Source organism: Tamandua tetradactyla, chromosome 6 (assembly GCF_023851605.1).
Source record: "Tamandua tetradactyla isolate mTamTet1 chromosome 6, mTamTet1.pri, whole genome shotgun sequence".
Taxonomy (NCBI): domain Eukaryota; kingdom Metazoa; phylum Chordata; class Mammalia; order Pilosa; family Myrmecophagidae; genus Tamandua; species Tamandua tetradactyla.
The window spans coordinates 138,317,521-138,336,566 of record NC_135332.1 but is presented as its reverse complement, the minus strand read 5'-3'; the positions used below and the strand labels follow the sequence as shown (position 1 = coordinate 138,336,566).

At 37.7% G+C, this 19,046-nt stretch overlaps 1 protein-coding gene across 7 annotated transcripts in view; it reads right to left on the bottom strand.

Annotated features, from left to right (window-relative positions):
- The window catches only part of DPY19L4 (dpy-19 like 4), a 127,644-nt gene that overhangs the window by 37,350 nt on the left and 71,248 nt on the right, over positions 1-19,046 (bottom strand). For all 7 annotated transcript variants that reach the window (XM_077167234.1, XM_077167240.1, XM_077167237.1 and 4 more), the window contains 3 exons: positions 5,399-5,557; positions 3,725-3,844; positions 2,317-2,437 (listed from right to left, as the gene is read on the bottom strand). In XM_077167234.1, the coding sequence (XP_077023349.1) occupies positions 2,317-2,437; positions 3,725-3,844; positions 5,399-5,557 (400 nt within the window). The remainder of the gene's footprint in view (positions 1-2,316; positions 2,438-3,724; positions 3,845-5,398; positions 5,558-19,046) is intronic.

The following is a 19,046-nucleotide window of genomic DNA, read 5'->3' as shown; positions in this document are numbered from 1 at the left end:
AAAAAACTTAGCTTGGAACCTAGTTTATGGTACAAGGTGAACGAAGACTAAAACATTTCAGACATATTAAACTAGAAAAAAAGCAATACATGTATATTTATTGTACAAATTTAAAACAGAACATAAAAAAATAATGTTCTTAGTAATATTTCAAATAAGGAACCAATATTTGACAATTTAGTGGGAACTTAAGTTACGAACAACTTACAAAATATACCGATCTGCTACCTAAAAAGCTTACAACTACCCCTCAAAAGACAATGAATCAAGACAGGAAAACAGCTAATATATATCAATAATAGGTTAAAATAAGAACATATAAATTGTCTTGGAATAAGATGACAAAATACATTGTGACTGTTATTAAAAATATTTTGTCATCTTCCCGTCAAAACCTGTTCTTTCTCTCATCCCATGTCAACTGTTGACCCCATGACTCACAAAGTCATACAAACCAGACACCTAGGAGATAGGCATGCTTATTTCCCTCTTCCTCATTCTCCCATATTTAATCAAACACCAAGTCTTATTAATCTCCTTTTCTATTTTTTTTACTCCAATATATCACAGTATTAATCTACTGGGAGTCAGAAAAATCTGGACACGAATCACGTTGTCCACACTTAAGCTTTATGATCTCAGGCATGTTATTTAACATTTAAAGCCTGACCTTCTTTGTCTTTAGAATACAGATAATAAAAACTAATTGCATCTTCGTAAGCATTGAATAGCATGTGAAATGCTTCTAGACAGTACCTGATACACAGTGGGTACTCAATAAATTGAAGTTTTGCTATTTCCATTCACCACTGGTCTGCACCTGGGTAACAGTCTGCTTCATGGCTCTAGTCTGTCACCCTCACGCTTATCCTTCCTAGAACTATAGTGATCTAATAGAAATGTAAGACTGACTTTCTTACTCCCTTGCATAAAAACTTCAATGCTGTAGGTTAAGGCCAAGCTCCACAGCTTGATACTCAAAGGCTTCCATGACCTGAGCCCCCTCTCACTTCTCCAGTCTCACTTCCCCCTTCCTCACACTTTATTCACCAACAAAACTAAACATACCATGCTTTTTGACCAAAAGGGGGAAGAGCTAAATGAGTGTCAATGGCTGAGAGATTCCAAAGAATTGAGAGGTTATCCTGGAGGTTATTCTTACACATAATACAGATATCACCTTTTTAATTAAGTTGTAATGGAGAGGCCAGAGGGAACTGCCTGAAAATGTGGAGCTGTCTTAGAGTAGCCATGTTTCTTGAAGGCGACTGTATAATGATACAGCTTTTGCAATGTGACTGTGTGATTGTGAAACCCTTGTGTCTGATGCCCCTTTTATCTACTTCACCGACAGATGAGTAAAACATATGGATTAAAAATAAATAAATAGGGGGAACAAATGTTAAAATAAATTTAGTAGATTGAAATGCTAGTGATCCATGAAAGGGAGGGGTAGGAGGTATGGTATGTATGAATTTTTTTCTGTTTTCTTTTTATTTCTATTTCTGAATTGATGCAAATATTCTAAGAAATGACCATGATGAAGAATATACAACTATGTGATGATATTGTGAGTTACCAATTGTATATCAAGAATGGAATGATCATATGGTAAGAATGTTTGTGTCTATATGTTGGTATGTTTAATAAATAAAATTTAAAAAAAACCAAAAAAACAAAAAAACATACCATGCTTTTTCTTTGGCTCTGTTTTAAATTCCCTTTGATTACATCTGACCCCTGCCTACCTCTGTGTTTATTCTTTCTTCCATGAATATAGTTTCCTCTCCTTCCTTTAACTAATCACTTCATCATCTTTCAAATCTCAGATTGGAATGTCTTCTCTGAATATCTAAAAAAGTGAAATCAGTAACCCTTCTTTATGTTCTGATAGTACGCTATGGTACTTCTTATCTGTTCTTATGCACAGGATACTATATAAAATTAATTGTGTTTTTATCTATCTCCACATTCCAAACACCTAGCACAATTTCTGGTAGTGTATACATTTCATACACATGGAAAACATACCACAATTTTAAATCAAAGCAAAAAATTAATTCTTCACAGCCTGTCACATTACTGATTAACTGTATTTTTATATTTTATTTTTAAGTTGTCTGCATTGAAATGTATTAATTTTATAATTAGAAATTATAAAAATTGTCTCCCGCAGTCTCTTTTTCTACTTGTAAGTCACAATATGGTTTATTCATGCAATTTCAACTGTATTTAATGTAGTTTCTATTTATTAGCATTTGATTTTATACAACTAGAAGAGAAGCCAATATCTAACACAAACTAACAATGGCTTACCAGCAACACTGGATGTACAGTTCTTAATCGAAGCCACTTGAAAAGTGTCATCCAAAGTGCAGGAGAACAAACACCAAACGCGGCTAACATGCAGACATAAGGGGTCCAGAGATATTTCAAGCTGGAGGAAAAAAAAAGAAGTCACACACAAGATATTTTATGATCATTATTATCTGATTCCTCTTTTCTGAATTCTTTCCCATTACCCACAAAAATACTAAAATTAAGTATTAAGGGAGAACGAAAATGTTTTAGTCCCTGATATACAGCAATGGATTATTACTCAGTTCTTAAATAATTAAAATGTGGATTAGAAAATGAAGATAAATAAAAGCATTTGTACTGATGAAGGTACAGTAAAATTATATTCTTAGAGAGATTATAAACTGTTACAGCTTTTTTCAGAAGGCAATTTGGCAGAACTCTTGAAAATTTAAAATACCCTAAGATAGACAATCTCATTTTTAGGAATCTAGTCTTTAAAATTATTAGCAAAAGTGCACAAAAAAATGCATACAAGGGTTTCAACTGCAGTATGTTGTCTTAATAGCAAACAATTGGGAACAACCTAAATGTCCTTCAATAAGTATTGATTAAATAAATTATTACGAGAAACAAAAAAGCAAAATGTAAAACATATATTGTTCTACCCTAGTATCTTGGTTTGTTGAGTATTAAATGGGGTCACACATGGAATTTGTAAAGTCTCATTTGACATTTAAAGGCAATAAAAGTATGAAGTGATAGAAAGATGAAAGAAAAAAAAATTACCCACAAATCCTTACTATGACCTCTAAGACCCTCTCCTGCATGTTCACCGCACTTCAGCTATACGGAGCTTGTTTTTGTCCCTCCTGACAAAATATGTCATGTGCCTTCCTACCACAGTGCCTTTGCATATGTTATTCCCTCTGTCTGGAATATATTGCCTCTTCTGTTCACTTATTTAACTTCTACTCATCCTTCAGACTTCAACTCAAGCATCTTTTCCTTAGAGGATCTTTCTGATCTCCTCAAATCAAATTCCATCTTCATACGTTCTCAGGGCATCATTTACCTTTCCTTCATTTATAAAAGCTATAATTTTACTTTTATGTGATTAACATCTGTCACTTCCAAAAAGACCATAAGTTACATAAGGTTAAAAAGCAGTGTCCACTTTTGCTCACCTCTAGCACCTAGCAAAACATCAGGCCCTTGAAAGGCATTCAATAGGTTTTGAATGAATGAATAAGTAAATGCAGATTCACTGTACTAAAAACACCTTTGTAAAATCCAGTTAGATTAAGAAAGTTTGTAGGTTTTGAGCTTTTACAAAACTTTATAAATGTATTCTTCAAAGTATCCACTTAACATTAGAAAGGACAATTCTTAGTAAAAACAAATGTATCAAAAAAAGTACACTTACCCTTCTATAACCATCGCAAGAGAACCCAATAAAATAGTGTGAATTACATGATAAATTATTTCTGGCCTTTCTCCAATTTGTCCATCTTCAAGATTAACAGTTTCTTTCATGGAGTTACCACTACAGAAAGGAAATGTGTTTTCAATTTTGAAAAAAATATATTTGAAAAATCAAAGATATATTGTTTATTACCTTTTAGGGCCATACCTGAAATTTTAAATTTCTTCATTAAAAGAAATATATAGATGGTTCTTAAAATTTACAAGTATGTGATGCTAGTCAAATCCTAATTTATATATCTCCAAGTCTTTGCAATTTAGAACATGAAGATGATTCACATTGTAAAGAGTACATATGAAAATTCAGACACTCCTACAAAGGATAGGTTAAGCCTATTTAAAATTAGGCCCAAGTGTTACCCCCAGAGAACATCTTTTGTTGCTCAGATGTGGCCTCTCTCTCTCTAAGCCATCTCAGCAGGTGAACTCATTTGCCCTTCCTCCCATGTGGGACATGACTCCCACTGGTGTAAATCTCCCTGGCAGCACTGGACAGAAATCCAGCAATGAGCTGAAACCCGGCATCAAGGGACTGAAAAAGCCTTCTAGACCAAAGGGGGAAGAGAGAGATGAGACAAAATAGAGTTTCAATGGCTGAGAGATTTCAAAAAGAGTCGAAACATTATTTTTATGCATTATAAAAATATATATAAAAAGATATGCCTTTTTAGTTTACGGTGTATTGGAGTGGCTGGAGGGAAATATTTGAAACTGTTGAACTGTGTTCCAGGAGCCTAGATTGTTGAAGATGATTGTATAAAGATATAACTTTTACAATGTGACTATGTGATTGTGAAAACTTTGTGTCTGATACTTCTTTTATCCAGGAAAGAAGAGTAAAAAAATATGGATTAAAAAAATAAATAAATAATAGGGGCACAAAGGGTAAAATAAATTGGGTAGAGTGAAATAGTAGTGGTCAATGAGATGGAGGAGTAAGGGGTAAGGTAGATATGAGTTTTTTTAAATTTACTTTTCTGGAGCGATGCAAATGTTCAAAAAAATGATCATGGAGATGACTACACAACTATGTGAAGATACTGTGAACCACGGATTGTACACCATGTATGGACGCATGTGTGTGAAGATTTCTCAATAAAAATATTTTTTAAAACAAGAGTTCATGAAATATAATAAAAAAGTAAATTTTTAGGTTTCCCTTTTCATGATCAACTAGGTAATTGCTAATTCAATATAATTAAATTATAATTTGAATAAGTCCTTAAAATGAAGATATTACACACAACCTCCTTTTAAATATGATAAAATTTTATAATTAAAAAAATCCCCTGAACTTCATTTAAATTAAATAGAAGAAACTGTTCTTAAGTTGAAATTTGAATAAATTAGTAAACAAATTGGTTAAAGTTTAATTTATTATTTAAATATTATTCCTATATTAAATCTAGATAGAACATATTTAGATATATAAAACTAAATTTGAACTTTATCTGGTTAACATCTTATAAAGATATTTTACATATCTATGAATAGAAAATGGAATTAGAAGTTTTAACACAAATACACAAATATTGGAAGGATATTAAAAATAAGTATTTTACATATTTCCATAGTATATTAATCAGAAATGTGATTGATTCTCCTATGTACTTACTTAATCCTCCTGAAAATAACGTGCATCATAGAAAGAAAACAAATAACTAAAACTAAAATATAGAAAGGTAATAAAGAAGACTGTGTCAATCGCAAAAAAAATTCCTGAGATGGTGCCTGCAGGGATTCTTGACAGAGGAGCCAATTCATTGTAAAATTCCTACACAACACAAAAAACATTAAATTAAAATCACAAGCGTTTTAAACTACTAAATATAAAAGTATTTTTTACCTCAGTAAAAAGAGAAAACAAACATATTTCTAAACCCATTAACTTTTAGGATAATAAGATCCCATCCTTTAAAAATGAAGATGATAATATTAAGTTATCCTCTTCAATAAAGTACAGGCTTTCATAAAAACTGCTGCTTTTTATTACCAAGTAATATAACCATCTCTATAGTCTATTTTTATCTGGAAGAAAATTAAAAATTCAGGTGTCCAAAATATCTGCACTGTCTAATATGGTAGCTGTGTGTGGCTACTGAACACTTGACATGCAGCCAGTCTGAATAGAGATGGACTTTAAGTTCAAAATACATACCAGATTTCAAAGAAAAACAAAAATTGAAAAAAAGTAAAAAAAAAGTAATATATCTCATTAATAACTTTATACTATTTACACATTAAAAGATAATACTGTGGGATATATCAGGTTAAATAAAATAAATACATAAATACAATTTATTTCTCTTGTTTCTTTTAAAAATGCGGTTACAAGAAAATTTACAATGATTTATGTGGCTAACACATTATTATCACATAGCACTGCCCTATACTGACAAATGTAGCTTAATCAAGAAGAATTTCACAAAGAGATATCTAATTAAGATAGAAATCATAAAGTGTGAAATAAAAATGCTTCAAGCTATAAGAATCATGATACACAATTTTCCACTGTTTCTAAAAGAATGAACTATGATCAACAAGACTCCTGGTTAGAGGTATTTTAATGTACATCCTCATTTCTGACCCATTTCTATTTCCATTTTATCCCCAGTCTTTACCCCTGGGGAAGGAGGTACGAGATGGAATGATACTGAGGAGTATTCATGGATAGATTGAGAATGTCTGCTATAAAAACCAATGGGTTTAGAAAAAACGGTTAAACAAAGAATCAAATAACAATACAGGAGTGATATCACCAAAATGGTGGGGTGAGACACTCCACCCCACCATTTTGGGTTCTATTTTCCCAGAGATTCTTTAAACCATTTCAAAGACTATCAGAACATCTTTCACAAAGCTACAGAAAACTCTTAAAAGGTTGCAGTAACTGGCAAATGCCAAATCAAGAAAAAGACAACTTAAAAACAATAAGAAAACATTGTAGCACTACTGTTGGCCCTTACTCCATCCCCTCCATAGTTCCACCCAGAGTCAGCCTGTGCTTATTATCAGTTTAGGTCCCTGATCCCAGTTCCAAAGGGAGCAGATTAACCCCTATCTGCATACTGGGATGCATGTACATCTATCTGCATCACTCTATCTGAACTATCTGCATCAATCTATCCAGTGAGAGCTGAAGAACTGAACCAGGACAGGGGTTTCTGGACAGATAAATCAATGTAAGAAATAATCAAATCAGAGTAGCATAGGGTCAAGGATTCCTGGCTATAAGATATACAAATAGTGCCCAGAACAAGAAGGAAAGACTGTTTCAAAGGAAGAAGTGGGAGCATCGGAATCCATGTAAAGTGGGGAATTCCTAAGGCCATAAGCACATGCCCAGGGCTAGTTGCATGTTCAGAAAAGACCAAAAGGACCCTACATTTTCATAGTGAGATGTTCTTCAATGTTAGGAGGGCTAAGCTCTGAAGGACAGCACCAGCCAACACAGAGCCAATCAGCAAACACTGTGAAAGGTATTTGGTTTGTCTGTGTTACTCCTGCCATTGAAGGAAATCTCAGTCATGTCAACAGCTGGATGGATACAAACTTAACAGACACCTCAAGGGTAAAATCCAAAGTTAACATACTAAGATGTACAGTGTGGAATAAAAGATCAAGGCATCAAAGAAATAGAAAATGATGGTCCATCCAAAAGAGCAAGATAAAACATCAGAAACCATCCAACAAAAAATGTCAAACTGTGACAAAGACTTTTTAAAAATGGGTCTTCAATATGCTCAAAGGCCTAAAGGAAAACACAAAGAACTACAGAATACCAGGAAAATGACATATGAACAAAATGAGAATTTCAATAAAGAGAAATGATAAAAAGGAACCAAAAAGAAATACCCAAGCTGAAGACCACACTAACTGAACAAAAAAAATTCCCTGGAGGGTTCACAGCAGACTGGAGTTGGCAGAAAAAATGATCAGTGAACTTGAAAATAAAACATTTTAAATTATTCAGTCTGAGGAGCAGAAAGGAAAAAGAACGGAGAAAAATGAACAGAGCCTAAGAGACTTGTGGGATCCTATCATGTGTATACGCATTGCAGGGATCCCAGAAGAGACAAAGAGGCAGAAAGAACATTTGAAGGAATAAAGACTAGACAATTTTCCAAAGTTAACAAAAGATTTTATTATATTCATTGAACTCCGAAGAGAATAAACTCAAAGAAATCCATCCATAGACAATAACGAAACTGTCAAATGACAAAGAAAGAAAATTCTGAAAGCAATGCATCTTGGGAGCCACAAAAAGTTTAAATGCTGACTTCTCATCAGAAACCATGAAAAAAAAAAGACAGTGGGACAACACATTCAAAATGCTGAAAGAAAATAAATGCAAACAGGAGTTCCACTGTGTCAGAGAGGATGTCATCAAAATATCTTAAACCAGCATGGAATCCATCTTTTAAAATTTCTATTAAAGTTACTAATTCTCTAAGACCCAGTTCAAATCACTATTTAATGTGTATTCTTTTCATATCCCTAGTCTGACTCAATCTTTCTTTTCCTGTATTTCCTTGGCACTTTGGTTATCCCTCTATTATAGTGCTTAATGCAGTCTGCCATGTATTAGATCATAGTCATTTCTGTATCTGCCATAATATCTGGCCTAGTATCTTGCACATCTCATAAATACTTATTAACATTTCCTTAGTGGTTCTTGAAAGTCTTTTTCAATAGAACTTTTTTCTCGAATTCTGGCGAACCTAATTCTAAATCTTAATATTTAAGAGGTACATTTAGCATAAGGCATTTACTGTTTATACCACTATGCCATTAATCATATGAAATTAATGAGATGGCACTATCCTTAAGAACAGGGATCAGTCTTAATCCTAAAACACAGTGTATTACCGTGAAACATAAATCTAATACTTGACATGCTGAGCAAAGAGCAGTACATGACATCTGCTAATAAACACTAGTCAAAAGCAGCATTTAATCCAGGACTGATTCTAGAGTTTTCAAGGTTAAGGGAAAAGTCACTGGAAAAGCCAATTATGGAAGAATATTATAGCTGCATTCAGAATGGTTAGGTATATCTCAAGAGGCATGCTTTGGCTCAAACATTCCTGGACATTCCTCTAAAAAGAATGAAATCTTAAACTAGACTTCAAAGGTTCTTCCACATCTCTGAAGCCGTACATTCCCCAGGGCAGCCCCAGGATTAGCAGAACATTTGGCACTATGGCCTGGGGTAGCAGAAAAGATTCCAAAATTAGGTTAGTGATTCCCATAACTAAATGTAAATAACCAGGCACTGCCATTTTATGAGCTGGAACAACCCATAGATGTTCTGAATATATCAGAATTGTGAAATCCTTATAGTGAGCCAAACAGATTAAACACAGTAATGCAAAAAGCCCAATGCTAACTGAAAAGTCAGGTTATTTCTATAATCAGAAATTATTTCTCACAAACAAGCTAGTTACATTTCTGTACAAAGTGGTAGATGAACTTCAACAATAAAGAGGTATAAAGTAGCATTTTTGGGAAAATAAACCAAACTATAAATGGAATGAATCTCATATATCAGCTATGATGCAAAGACAACTGTAGAGTACTACTGCCTAGTAGTACTGACCAGGTTAGGGACTTCTATAGCTAAAAAAAAGGGTGATAGGTATTACTAGAAAAGAACTTTGGAAGCAAATACTAAACACACACATACACATATACACACTACCCTTGAGCAAAACCTGATACATCTGTTAGTCATCTCTAAGAAAGAATTCTGAATGCCTTAAAAAAGAGAAAAGAAACCAAGAATTAAAAGTGGTTCTGTAATGGGATAGACTTCAAAAAGTTATTAATGAGAGGTCTAGCCCTTTGGAGGGCAGTGTGGTGGTTCCACAGGAGGCTGGAGGTGGGTTTGCCATTATGATTCTGAAACCCCATTGCTCAATATATACCTGGAGGACCTTTGCGGGGACACAAGTGTTTCTTGTTCCTGATCCACAGTGAATGGAGGTAGCCTGAGGGTACTAAAATTGAGGAATGGAAGAGGGAACTATGGTGCATACATACAATGGACTACTGTGCCAGTTTGAAAGGATGTATGTACCCTAGAAAAGCCATGTTTTAATCCTAATTCCATTTTGTAAAGGCAGTTTTTTCTTCTAATCCCTATTCAGTAATGTATGTTTGAAACTGTAATTAGTTCATCTCCCTGGAGATGTGACTCAATCAAGAGTGGTTTGTTAAAGTGGATTAGGAAGAGATGTGATTCCACCCATTCAGGCGGGTCTTGATTAGTTTACTGTAATCCTATAAAAGAGGAAACATTTTGGAGAATGTGGGAGACTAAGAGAGCAGAATCACATAGCCACGAGAAGCAGAGAGTCTACCAGCCAGTGATCTTTGAAGATGAAGAAGGAAAATGCCTCCCAGAGCGCTTCATGAAACAAGAAGCCAAGAGAAAAAGCTAGCAGATGACGGCCATGTTCGCCACGTGCCCTTCCAGTCAAGAGAGAAACCCTGACTATTCACCATATGACTTCTCACTTGAGAGAGAAACCCTGAACTTCACCAGCCTTCTTCAATCAAGATATCTTTCCCTGGATGCCTTAGATTGGACATTTCTGTAGACTTGCTTTAACTGAGATATTTCCATGGCCTAAAAACTGTTAACTTGCAACTTATTAAACTCCCCTTTTTAAAAGCTGTTGTTTTCGGTATATTGCATTCCGACAGCTAGCAAACTAGAACTACTGAGCAGCCACAAGAAGGAATGAAGTTGTGAGGCACACAACTAGGTGAATGAACCTTAAGAGCTGTATGTTGAAAGAGATGTCAGGAACAAAAAGACAAATATCATGCATCAATCATATGGACTATAATATAAAAATACAGTGAACTAAAGTTGAGAGCTGCAGTTTTCAGGTTGCGGCTTATCGCAAATAGTCCTAGATTGTAAGCTATTACAGCAGTCACATATATTCAGATGTAACTGTTAATTCTAAATTCTGAGATACTGGGCTGTTTATATATGACAAGGTCTTTCCCAGAAACTTTGGGTATATACGTATGATACCTGAGACTCAGATTTAGCGCTCTGAAGCTATGAAAATCAGCAGTACTCTACACAGGAACCATTTAAAAAGTTGAAAAAGTGATCAAATATTGAGCAGAGATATGAATGAAGCTGATCTGGATAGGACTAAGCTAAATCAGAAGACTGGGTAAAGGATGATATCATCCTTCTGTGTGAGACTAAAGGGAGAGATGTTTATTTGGTTGAAAATTTATATTGTGGGTACTGCATTTCCTAATTTAATGCTATGGTCAGTGTAGCCGAACACCTTAAGTACATGGAAACTTGAATAGGGTGTGAGATTTTGTTGGTTTGTCCAGGTTAATGTGATGCACCAATAAATTCCAGAATAATTTGGGCAGTGAATAAAGAAGTATTTGCAAAGTCCCCTTGGGGGAATGGGCAGAAAGGAGGAAATATTCATATATGTGAGTAGGTTAAGGGGCTTGTGCAGTTTCAAAATTTGCTTATACTGGAACTGAGATTTGAATCCATGCAACAACAGGGCTCCAGAGTATGAAAAAACAACAACAACAAAAACAAAAAAAAATTAAAGCACCTAGTAAAAGAAATGAAAACTGTGATAAGAGATTTTCAAACCTGAAGTAACCCAAAACAATAAATTCAAAGATTACAACCCAAATTACACAGATTTTTTTAACAGATGGAGGACAAATGTTAACAAATGTCCTCCATCACAGTGAGCATGCATTATGTCCAACAAAGAATGTTCCTTGATACTTCTGTAGAGACAAAAGACTAGACTGGATGAACCACTTAATAACTTTCTTAAGGAGTATGGAAAACACAAGTTACTAATACAGTTTGCAATGATCAATTGCTTTATGTGCTGACAAGATATGTAGTCTACTTATTTTATAAATCAGTGTGCATTTATATTTAAGAATATAAACTAACTTCACACTCAATAATATTACCTTAAAATATTACTACATGTTTATAAAGTCAGTCAGTAGGTTATACATAATATCAACAACTACATTTAAAGTATGCTAAGATTTTATCAATGGGCAGTCCACAGTCATGAAAAAAATATTACCTTAGACATTAGGATCAAAATTTACCTTAAATCTTCTACCAGTTTTCAGATGAATTATTTAGTCAGACAAAAAGAGAAAATGAAATAGTATTCAGAGTAATCTTTGTCTACTTTTCTTCAAATAATATAAATAGTACAGGCCTATGTTTTTGTTTTTTTGGCTGGTTTTTATTTCATAATCATAAACTTAACGCTGCAATCCAATTACACTTGGAAGGGGAGGATAATGTACAACCCAAAGAACTACAGTAAAAGAACAAAGATAGGATACTGAGGCAGACCAGGGGAGGTGGGACGCTCTCCTGAGCTACAGAAGGAATGGTCTAGTGGTTAAGACAAAACATAACTACAATTTATTAGACTTGTTCACAGTCAGCAGTAGTGATCTTCTTGCTGGTCTTGTGATTCCTGGACCCAAAGTGCTCCATGGCTTCCACAATATCCAAGCCCCTTTCACCTTGCCAAAGGCCAGGTAATTCCATCTGGCCACTCAGTCTTAGGAGAGCAAATGAAAAGACTTGGAACCTTTTGTGTTGGGTCCAGCACTGGCCATGGACAAGATGCCAGGACCCACATGCTTCAGGATGAAGATCTCATCATAAACTTCTCCCCGCAAATGGACTTGTCACCAGTGCCATTATGGTGTGTGAAGTCACCACTCTGGCACATAAACCCAGGAATAATTCTGTGAAAGCAGGAACTCTTAAAACTAAATCCTTTCTCCCCAGTGCTCAGAGCACAGAAATTTTCTGCTGTTTTTGTAACTTTGTCTGCAAACAGGTCAAAGGAGACATGGCTGAAGGGCTCACTGACAGGGCAATGTTGAAGAACATGGTGGGGTTGACCATGGCTGTGGGCGGAGGAGTGTGGCAATGGCTGTTGTCATCTGCCTGAACATCTTTTGATGTGTTTATTTTTTATCTCTATATCCTTCTAGGTGAAATATTTGGTCATGTCTTTTGCCCATTTTCTAATTAGTTTGTCTTTTGAGTTTTTATTTTCTATATTTTTATTGGCAAACAACATACTCACACAAACATTTTAACATATGAACATTCCATACCTGGTGCACAATCAATGGCTCACAATATCATCACATAGTTGTATATTCATCACCAGGATCATTTCTTAGAACATTTGCATCACTCCAGAAAAACAAATAAAAAACAAAAAGAAAAAACTCATACATACCATACTCCTTACCCCTACCTCTCAATGACCACTAGTATTTCTATCTACCCAATATATTTTAACCTTTGTTCCCCCTATTTTTTCCTATACCCCTTACCCCTTCCTTTCATTGATCACCAGTATTTCAATCTACTCAATTTATTTTAACATTTGTTCCCCCTATTATTTATTTATTTTTTATCCATACTTTTTACCCCTCTGTCCATATTGTAGATAAAAGGAGCATTAGACGCAAGGTTTTCACAATCACACAGTCACACTGCAAAAGCTATATCATTATACAATCATGTTCAAGAAACATGGCTAGGGATCCAAGATGGCGTCTTAGTAAGATACATGCGTCTTAGTTCCTCCGACTCCAAATCAACTAATAGGTGAACAGAAACAGTACAAAACAACTCCCGGGGCTACAGCAGGGAATGGACACACAGCGTAACCAAGTCTGGGCTGGCTAGTCTGACTGCGAAACTCAGCTGCGGTGAGTGAGATCCCCGAGCGGCGGGCGATTTCCCGAGCAGCCGCAGCTGCGGTGGTCCGAGCTAATCCCTCCCTCCTTCCGGGGCTGGCTGAGAGACTCGGAGAGACAAGCTTCCCAGCCAAGGCGGCCGGCGCCACACTTTTGCGGGCGGCTTCGAGTCCGCGACTACAAGTCTCGGATCAGAGGGCTATCCAAAGTCTGAGCTGGCAAGTCTGATTCCGAGTCTTGGCTGCGGCGAGACCCCCGAGCGGCCGCAGCTGCGGCGGTCCGAGCTAATCCCTCCCTCCTTCCGGGGCTGGCTGAGAGACTCGGAGAGACAAGCTTTCCAGCCAAGGCGGCCGGCACCACACTTTTGCGGGCGGCTTCGAGTCCGCGACTACAAGTCTCGGATCAGAGGGCTATCCAAAGTCTGGGCTGGCAAGTCTGATTCCGAGTCTTGGCTGCGGCGAGACCCCCGAGCGGCCGCAGCTGCGGCGGTCCGAGCTAATCCCTCCCTCCTTCCGGGGCTGGCTGAGAGACTCAGAGAGACAAGCTTCCCAGCCAAGGCGGCCGGCGCCCCACTTTTGCGGGCGGCTTCGAGTCCGCGACTACAAGTCTCGGATCAGAGGGCTATCCAAAGTCTGGGCGGGCAAGTCTGATACCGAGTCTTGGCTGCGGCGAGACCCCCGAGCGGCCGCAGCTGCGGCGGTCCGAGCTAATCCCTCCCTCCTTCCGGGGCTGGCTGAGAGACTCGGAGAGACAAGCTTCCCAGCCAAGGCGGCCGGCGCCACACTTTTGCGGGCGGCTTCGAGTCCGCGACTACAAGTCTCGGATCAGAGGGCTATCCAAAGTCTGGGCTGGTAAGTCTGATTCCGAGTCTTGGCTGCGGCGAGACCCCCGAGCGGCCGCAGCTGCGGCGGTCCGAGCTAATCCCTCCCTCCTTCCGGGGCTGGCTGAGAGACTCGGAGAGACAAGCTTCCCAGCCAAGGCGGTCGGCGCCACACTTTTGCGGGCGGCTTCGAGTCCGCGACTACAAGTCTCGGATCAGAGGGCTATCCAAAGTCTGGGCTGGCAAGTCTGATTGCGAGACTTGGCTGCGGCGAGACCCCCGAGCGGCCGCAGCTGTGGCGGTCCGAGCTAATCCCTCCCTCCTTCCCGGGCCGGCTGAGAGTATCGGAGAAGTAAGTTCCCCAAGCCGAGGCAGGCGGCGCCCTGCTTTTGCGGGCGGCTTCGAGTCTCGGCTTTAAGTCCGCGGCTACGAGTCCCGGATCAGAGGGCTATCCAAAGTCTGGGCTGGCTAGACTGACTGCGAGACTCGGCTGCAGTGAGACCCCCGAGCGGCGTGCGATCTCCCGATCAGCGGCAGCTGCGGTGGTCCGAGCTACTCCCTCCCCCCTTTCCGGGCCGGCTGAGAGTATTGGAGAAGCAAGTTTCCCAAGCCGAGGCAGGTGGCACCCCTCTTTTGCGGGCGGCTTCGAGTCTCTGCTTCGAGTCCGCGGATACGAGTCTCAGATAGGAGGGCAATCCAAGCCGTGGAAGCCCCCTCCCCCCCACGGGAGGCTTCCTGGTCCGGTGGGGAATCCCCCAGGCCCGCTGCGGCCCGCAACCAGCCACAGGGTCCCCTCAAGCCGCAGCAGCTGACGCCCCCACCACGCGCGGCCCCTGAACCAACGGAGAGATTTGGATCCGAAAGCCCCAGGCCACGGAGATCGGTGACTGGGGGAGACCCATTCCAAACACTTGAGACAAACGTGTGCCACGTGCGCCACGTACTGGGCAAGATAAGAAAAACAGATCCCAGAGATTTGACAGAAAAATCTTACAACCTTGCTGGGTCCAACACCCAGAGAAATCTGAATAAATGCCCAGACGCCAGCAGCAGAAGATAACTGTCCACGCTCAAAAGATTGAGAATATAGCCCAGTCAAAGGAACAAACCAATAGCTCAAATGAGACACAAGAGCTGAGACAACTAATCCTGAATATACGAACAGAAATGGAAAACCTCTTCAAAAATGAAATCGATAAATTGAGGGAGGACATGAAGAGGACATGGGCTGAACATAAAGAAGAAATAGAAAAACTGAAAAAACAAATCGCAGAACTTACGGAAGTGAAGGATAAAGTAGCAAACATAGAAAAAATAATGGATAGTTACAATGATAGATTTAAAGAGACAGAAGATAGAATAAGTGATTTGGAGGATGGAACATCTGAATTCCAAAAAGAAACAGAAACTATAGGGAAAAGAATGGAGAAATTTGAACAGGGTATCAGGGAACTCAAGGACAATATGAACCGCACAAATATACGTGTTGTGGGTGTCCCAGAAGGAGAAGAGAAGGGAAAAGGAGGAGAAAAACTAATGGAAGAAATTTTCACTGAAAATTTCCTAACTCTTATGAAAGACCTAAAATTACAGATCCAAGAAGTGCAGCGCACCCCAAAGAGATTAGACCCAAATAGGCGTTCTCCAAGACACTTACTAGTTAGAATGTCAGAGGTCAATGAGAAAGAGAGGATCTTGAAAGCAGCAAGAGAAAAACAATCCATCACATACAAGGGAAACACAATAAGACTATGTGTAGATTTCTCAGCAGAAACTATGGAAGCTAGAAGACAGTGGGATGATATATTTAAAATACTAAAAGAGAAAAACTGCCAACCAAGACTCCTATATCTAGCAAAATTATCCTTCAAAAATGAGGGAGAAATTAAAACATTCTCAGACAAAAAGTCACTGAAAGAATTCGTGACCAAGAGACCAGCTCTGCAAGAAATACTAAAGGGAGCATTAGAGTCAGATACAAAAAGACAGAAGAGAGAGATATGGAAAAGAGTGTAGAAAGAAGGAAAATCAGATATGATATATATAATACAAAAGGCAAAATGTTAGAGGAAAATATTATCCAAACAGTAATAACACTAAATGTCAATGGACTGAATTCCCCAATCAAAAGACATAGACTGGCAGAATGGATTAAAAAACAGGATCCTTCTATATGCTGTCTACAGGAAACACATCTTAGACCCAAAGATAAACATAGGTTGAAAGTGAAAGGTTGGGAAAAGATATTTCATGCAAATAACAACCAGAAAAGAGCAGGAGTGGCTATACTAATATCCAACAAATTAGACTTCAAATGTAAAGCAGTTAAAAGAGACAAAGAAGGACACTATATACTAATAAAAGGAACAATTAAACAAGAAGACATAACAATCATAAATATTTACGCACCGAACCAGAATGCCCCAAAATACGTGAGGAATACACTGCAAGAACTGAAAAGGGAAATAGACTCATATACTATAATAGTTGGAGACTTCAACTCACCACTCTCATCAAGGGACAGAACATCTAGACAGAAGATCAACAAAGAAATAGAGAATCTGAATATTACTATAAATGAACTAGACTTAATAGACATTTATAGGACATTACATCCCACAACAGCAGGATACACCTTTTTCTCAAGTGCTCATGGATCATTCTCAAAGATAGACCATATGCTGGGTCACAAAGCAAGTCTTAACAAATTTAAAAAGATTGAAATCTTACACAACACTTTCTCGGACCATAAAGGAATGATGTTGGAAATCAATAATAGGCAGAGTGCCAGAAAATTCACAAATACGTGGAGGCTCAACAACACACTCCTAAACAACGAGTGGGTCAAAGAAGAAATTGCTAGAGAAATTAGCAAATACCTCGAGGCGAATGAAAATGAAAACACAACATATCAAAACTTATGGGACGCAGCAAAGGCAGTGCTAAGAGGGAAATTTATTGCTCTAAATGCCTATATCAGAAAAGAAGAAAAGGCAAAAATGCAGGAATTAACTATCCATTTGGAAGAACTGGAGAAAGAACAGTAAGCTAACCCCAAAGCAAGCAAAAGGAAAGAAATAACAAAGATTAGAGCACAAATAAATGAAATTGAAAACATGAAAACAATAGAGAAAATCAATAAGACCAGAAGTTGGTTCTATGAGAAAATCAATAAGATTGATGGGCCCTTAGCAAGATTGACAAAAAGAAGAAGAGAGAGGATGCAAATAAATAAGATCAGAAATGGAAGAGGAGACATAACTACTGACCTCACAGAAATAAAGGAGGTAATAACAGGATACTATGAACAACTTTACGCTAATAAATACAACAATTTAGAGGAAATGGACGGGTTCCTGGAAAGACATGAACAACCAACTTTGACTCAAGAAGAGATAGATGATCTCAACAAACCAATCACAAGTAAAGAAATCGAAGCAGTCATTAAAAAGCTTCCTAAAAAGAAAAGTCCAGGACCAGATGGCTTCACATGTGAATTCTATCAAACATTCCAGAAAGAATTAGTACCAACTCTCCTCAAACTCTTCAAAAAAATCGAAGTGGAGGGAAAACTACCTAACTCATTCTATGAAGCCAACATTACCCTCATACCAAAACCAGGCAAAGATATTACAAGAAAAGAAAACTACAGGCCGATCTCTCTAATGAATATTGATGCAAAAATCCTCAATAAAATTCTAGCAAATCGTATCCAACAACACATTAAAAGAATTATTCATCATGACCAAGTAGGATTCATCCCAGGTATGCAAGGATGGTTCAACATAAGAAAACCAATTAATGTAATACACCATATCAACAAATTAAAGCAGAAAAATCACATGATCATCTCAATTGATGCAGAGAAGGCATTTGACAAGATTCAACATCCTTTCCTGTTGAAAACACTTCAAAGGATAGGAATACAAGGGAACTTCCTTAAAATGATAGAGGGAATATATGAAAAACCCACAGCTAATATCATCCTTAATGGGGAAAAATTGAAAACGTTCCCCCTAAGATCAGGAACAAGACAAGGATGTCCACTATCACCACTATTATTCAACATCGTGTTGGAGGTTCTAGCCAGAGCAATTAGACAAGAAAAAGAAATACAAGGCATCAAAATTGGAAAGGAAGAAGTAAAACTATCACTGTTTGCAGATGATATGATACTATACGTAGAAAACCCAGAAAAATGCACAACAAAACTACTAGAGCTAATAAATGAGTACAGCAAAGTAGCAGGCTACAAGATCAACATTCAAAAATCTGTAGCGTTTTTATACACTAGCAATGAACAAGCTGAGGGGGAAATCAAGAAACGAATTCCATTTACAATTGCAACTAAAAGAATAAAGTACTTAGGAATAAATTTAACTAAAGAGACAAAAGACCTATACAAAGAAAACTACAAAAAACTGTTAAAAGAAATCACAGAAGACCTAAATAGATGGAAGGGCATACCGTGTTCATGGATTGGAAGACTAAATATAGTTAAGATGTCAATCCTACCTAAATTGATTTACAGATTCAATGCAATACCAATCAAAATCCCAACAACTTACTTTTCAGAAATAGAAAAACCAATAAGCAAATTTATCTGGAAGGGCAGGGTGCCCCGAATTGCTAAAAACATCTTGAGGAAAAAAAACGAAGCTGGGTGTCTTGCGCTGCC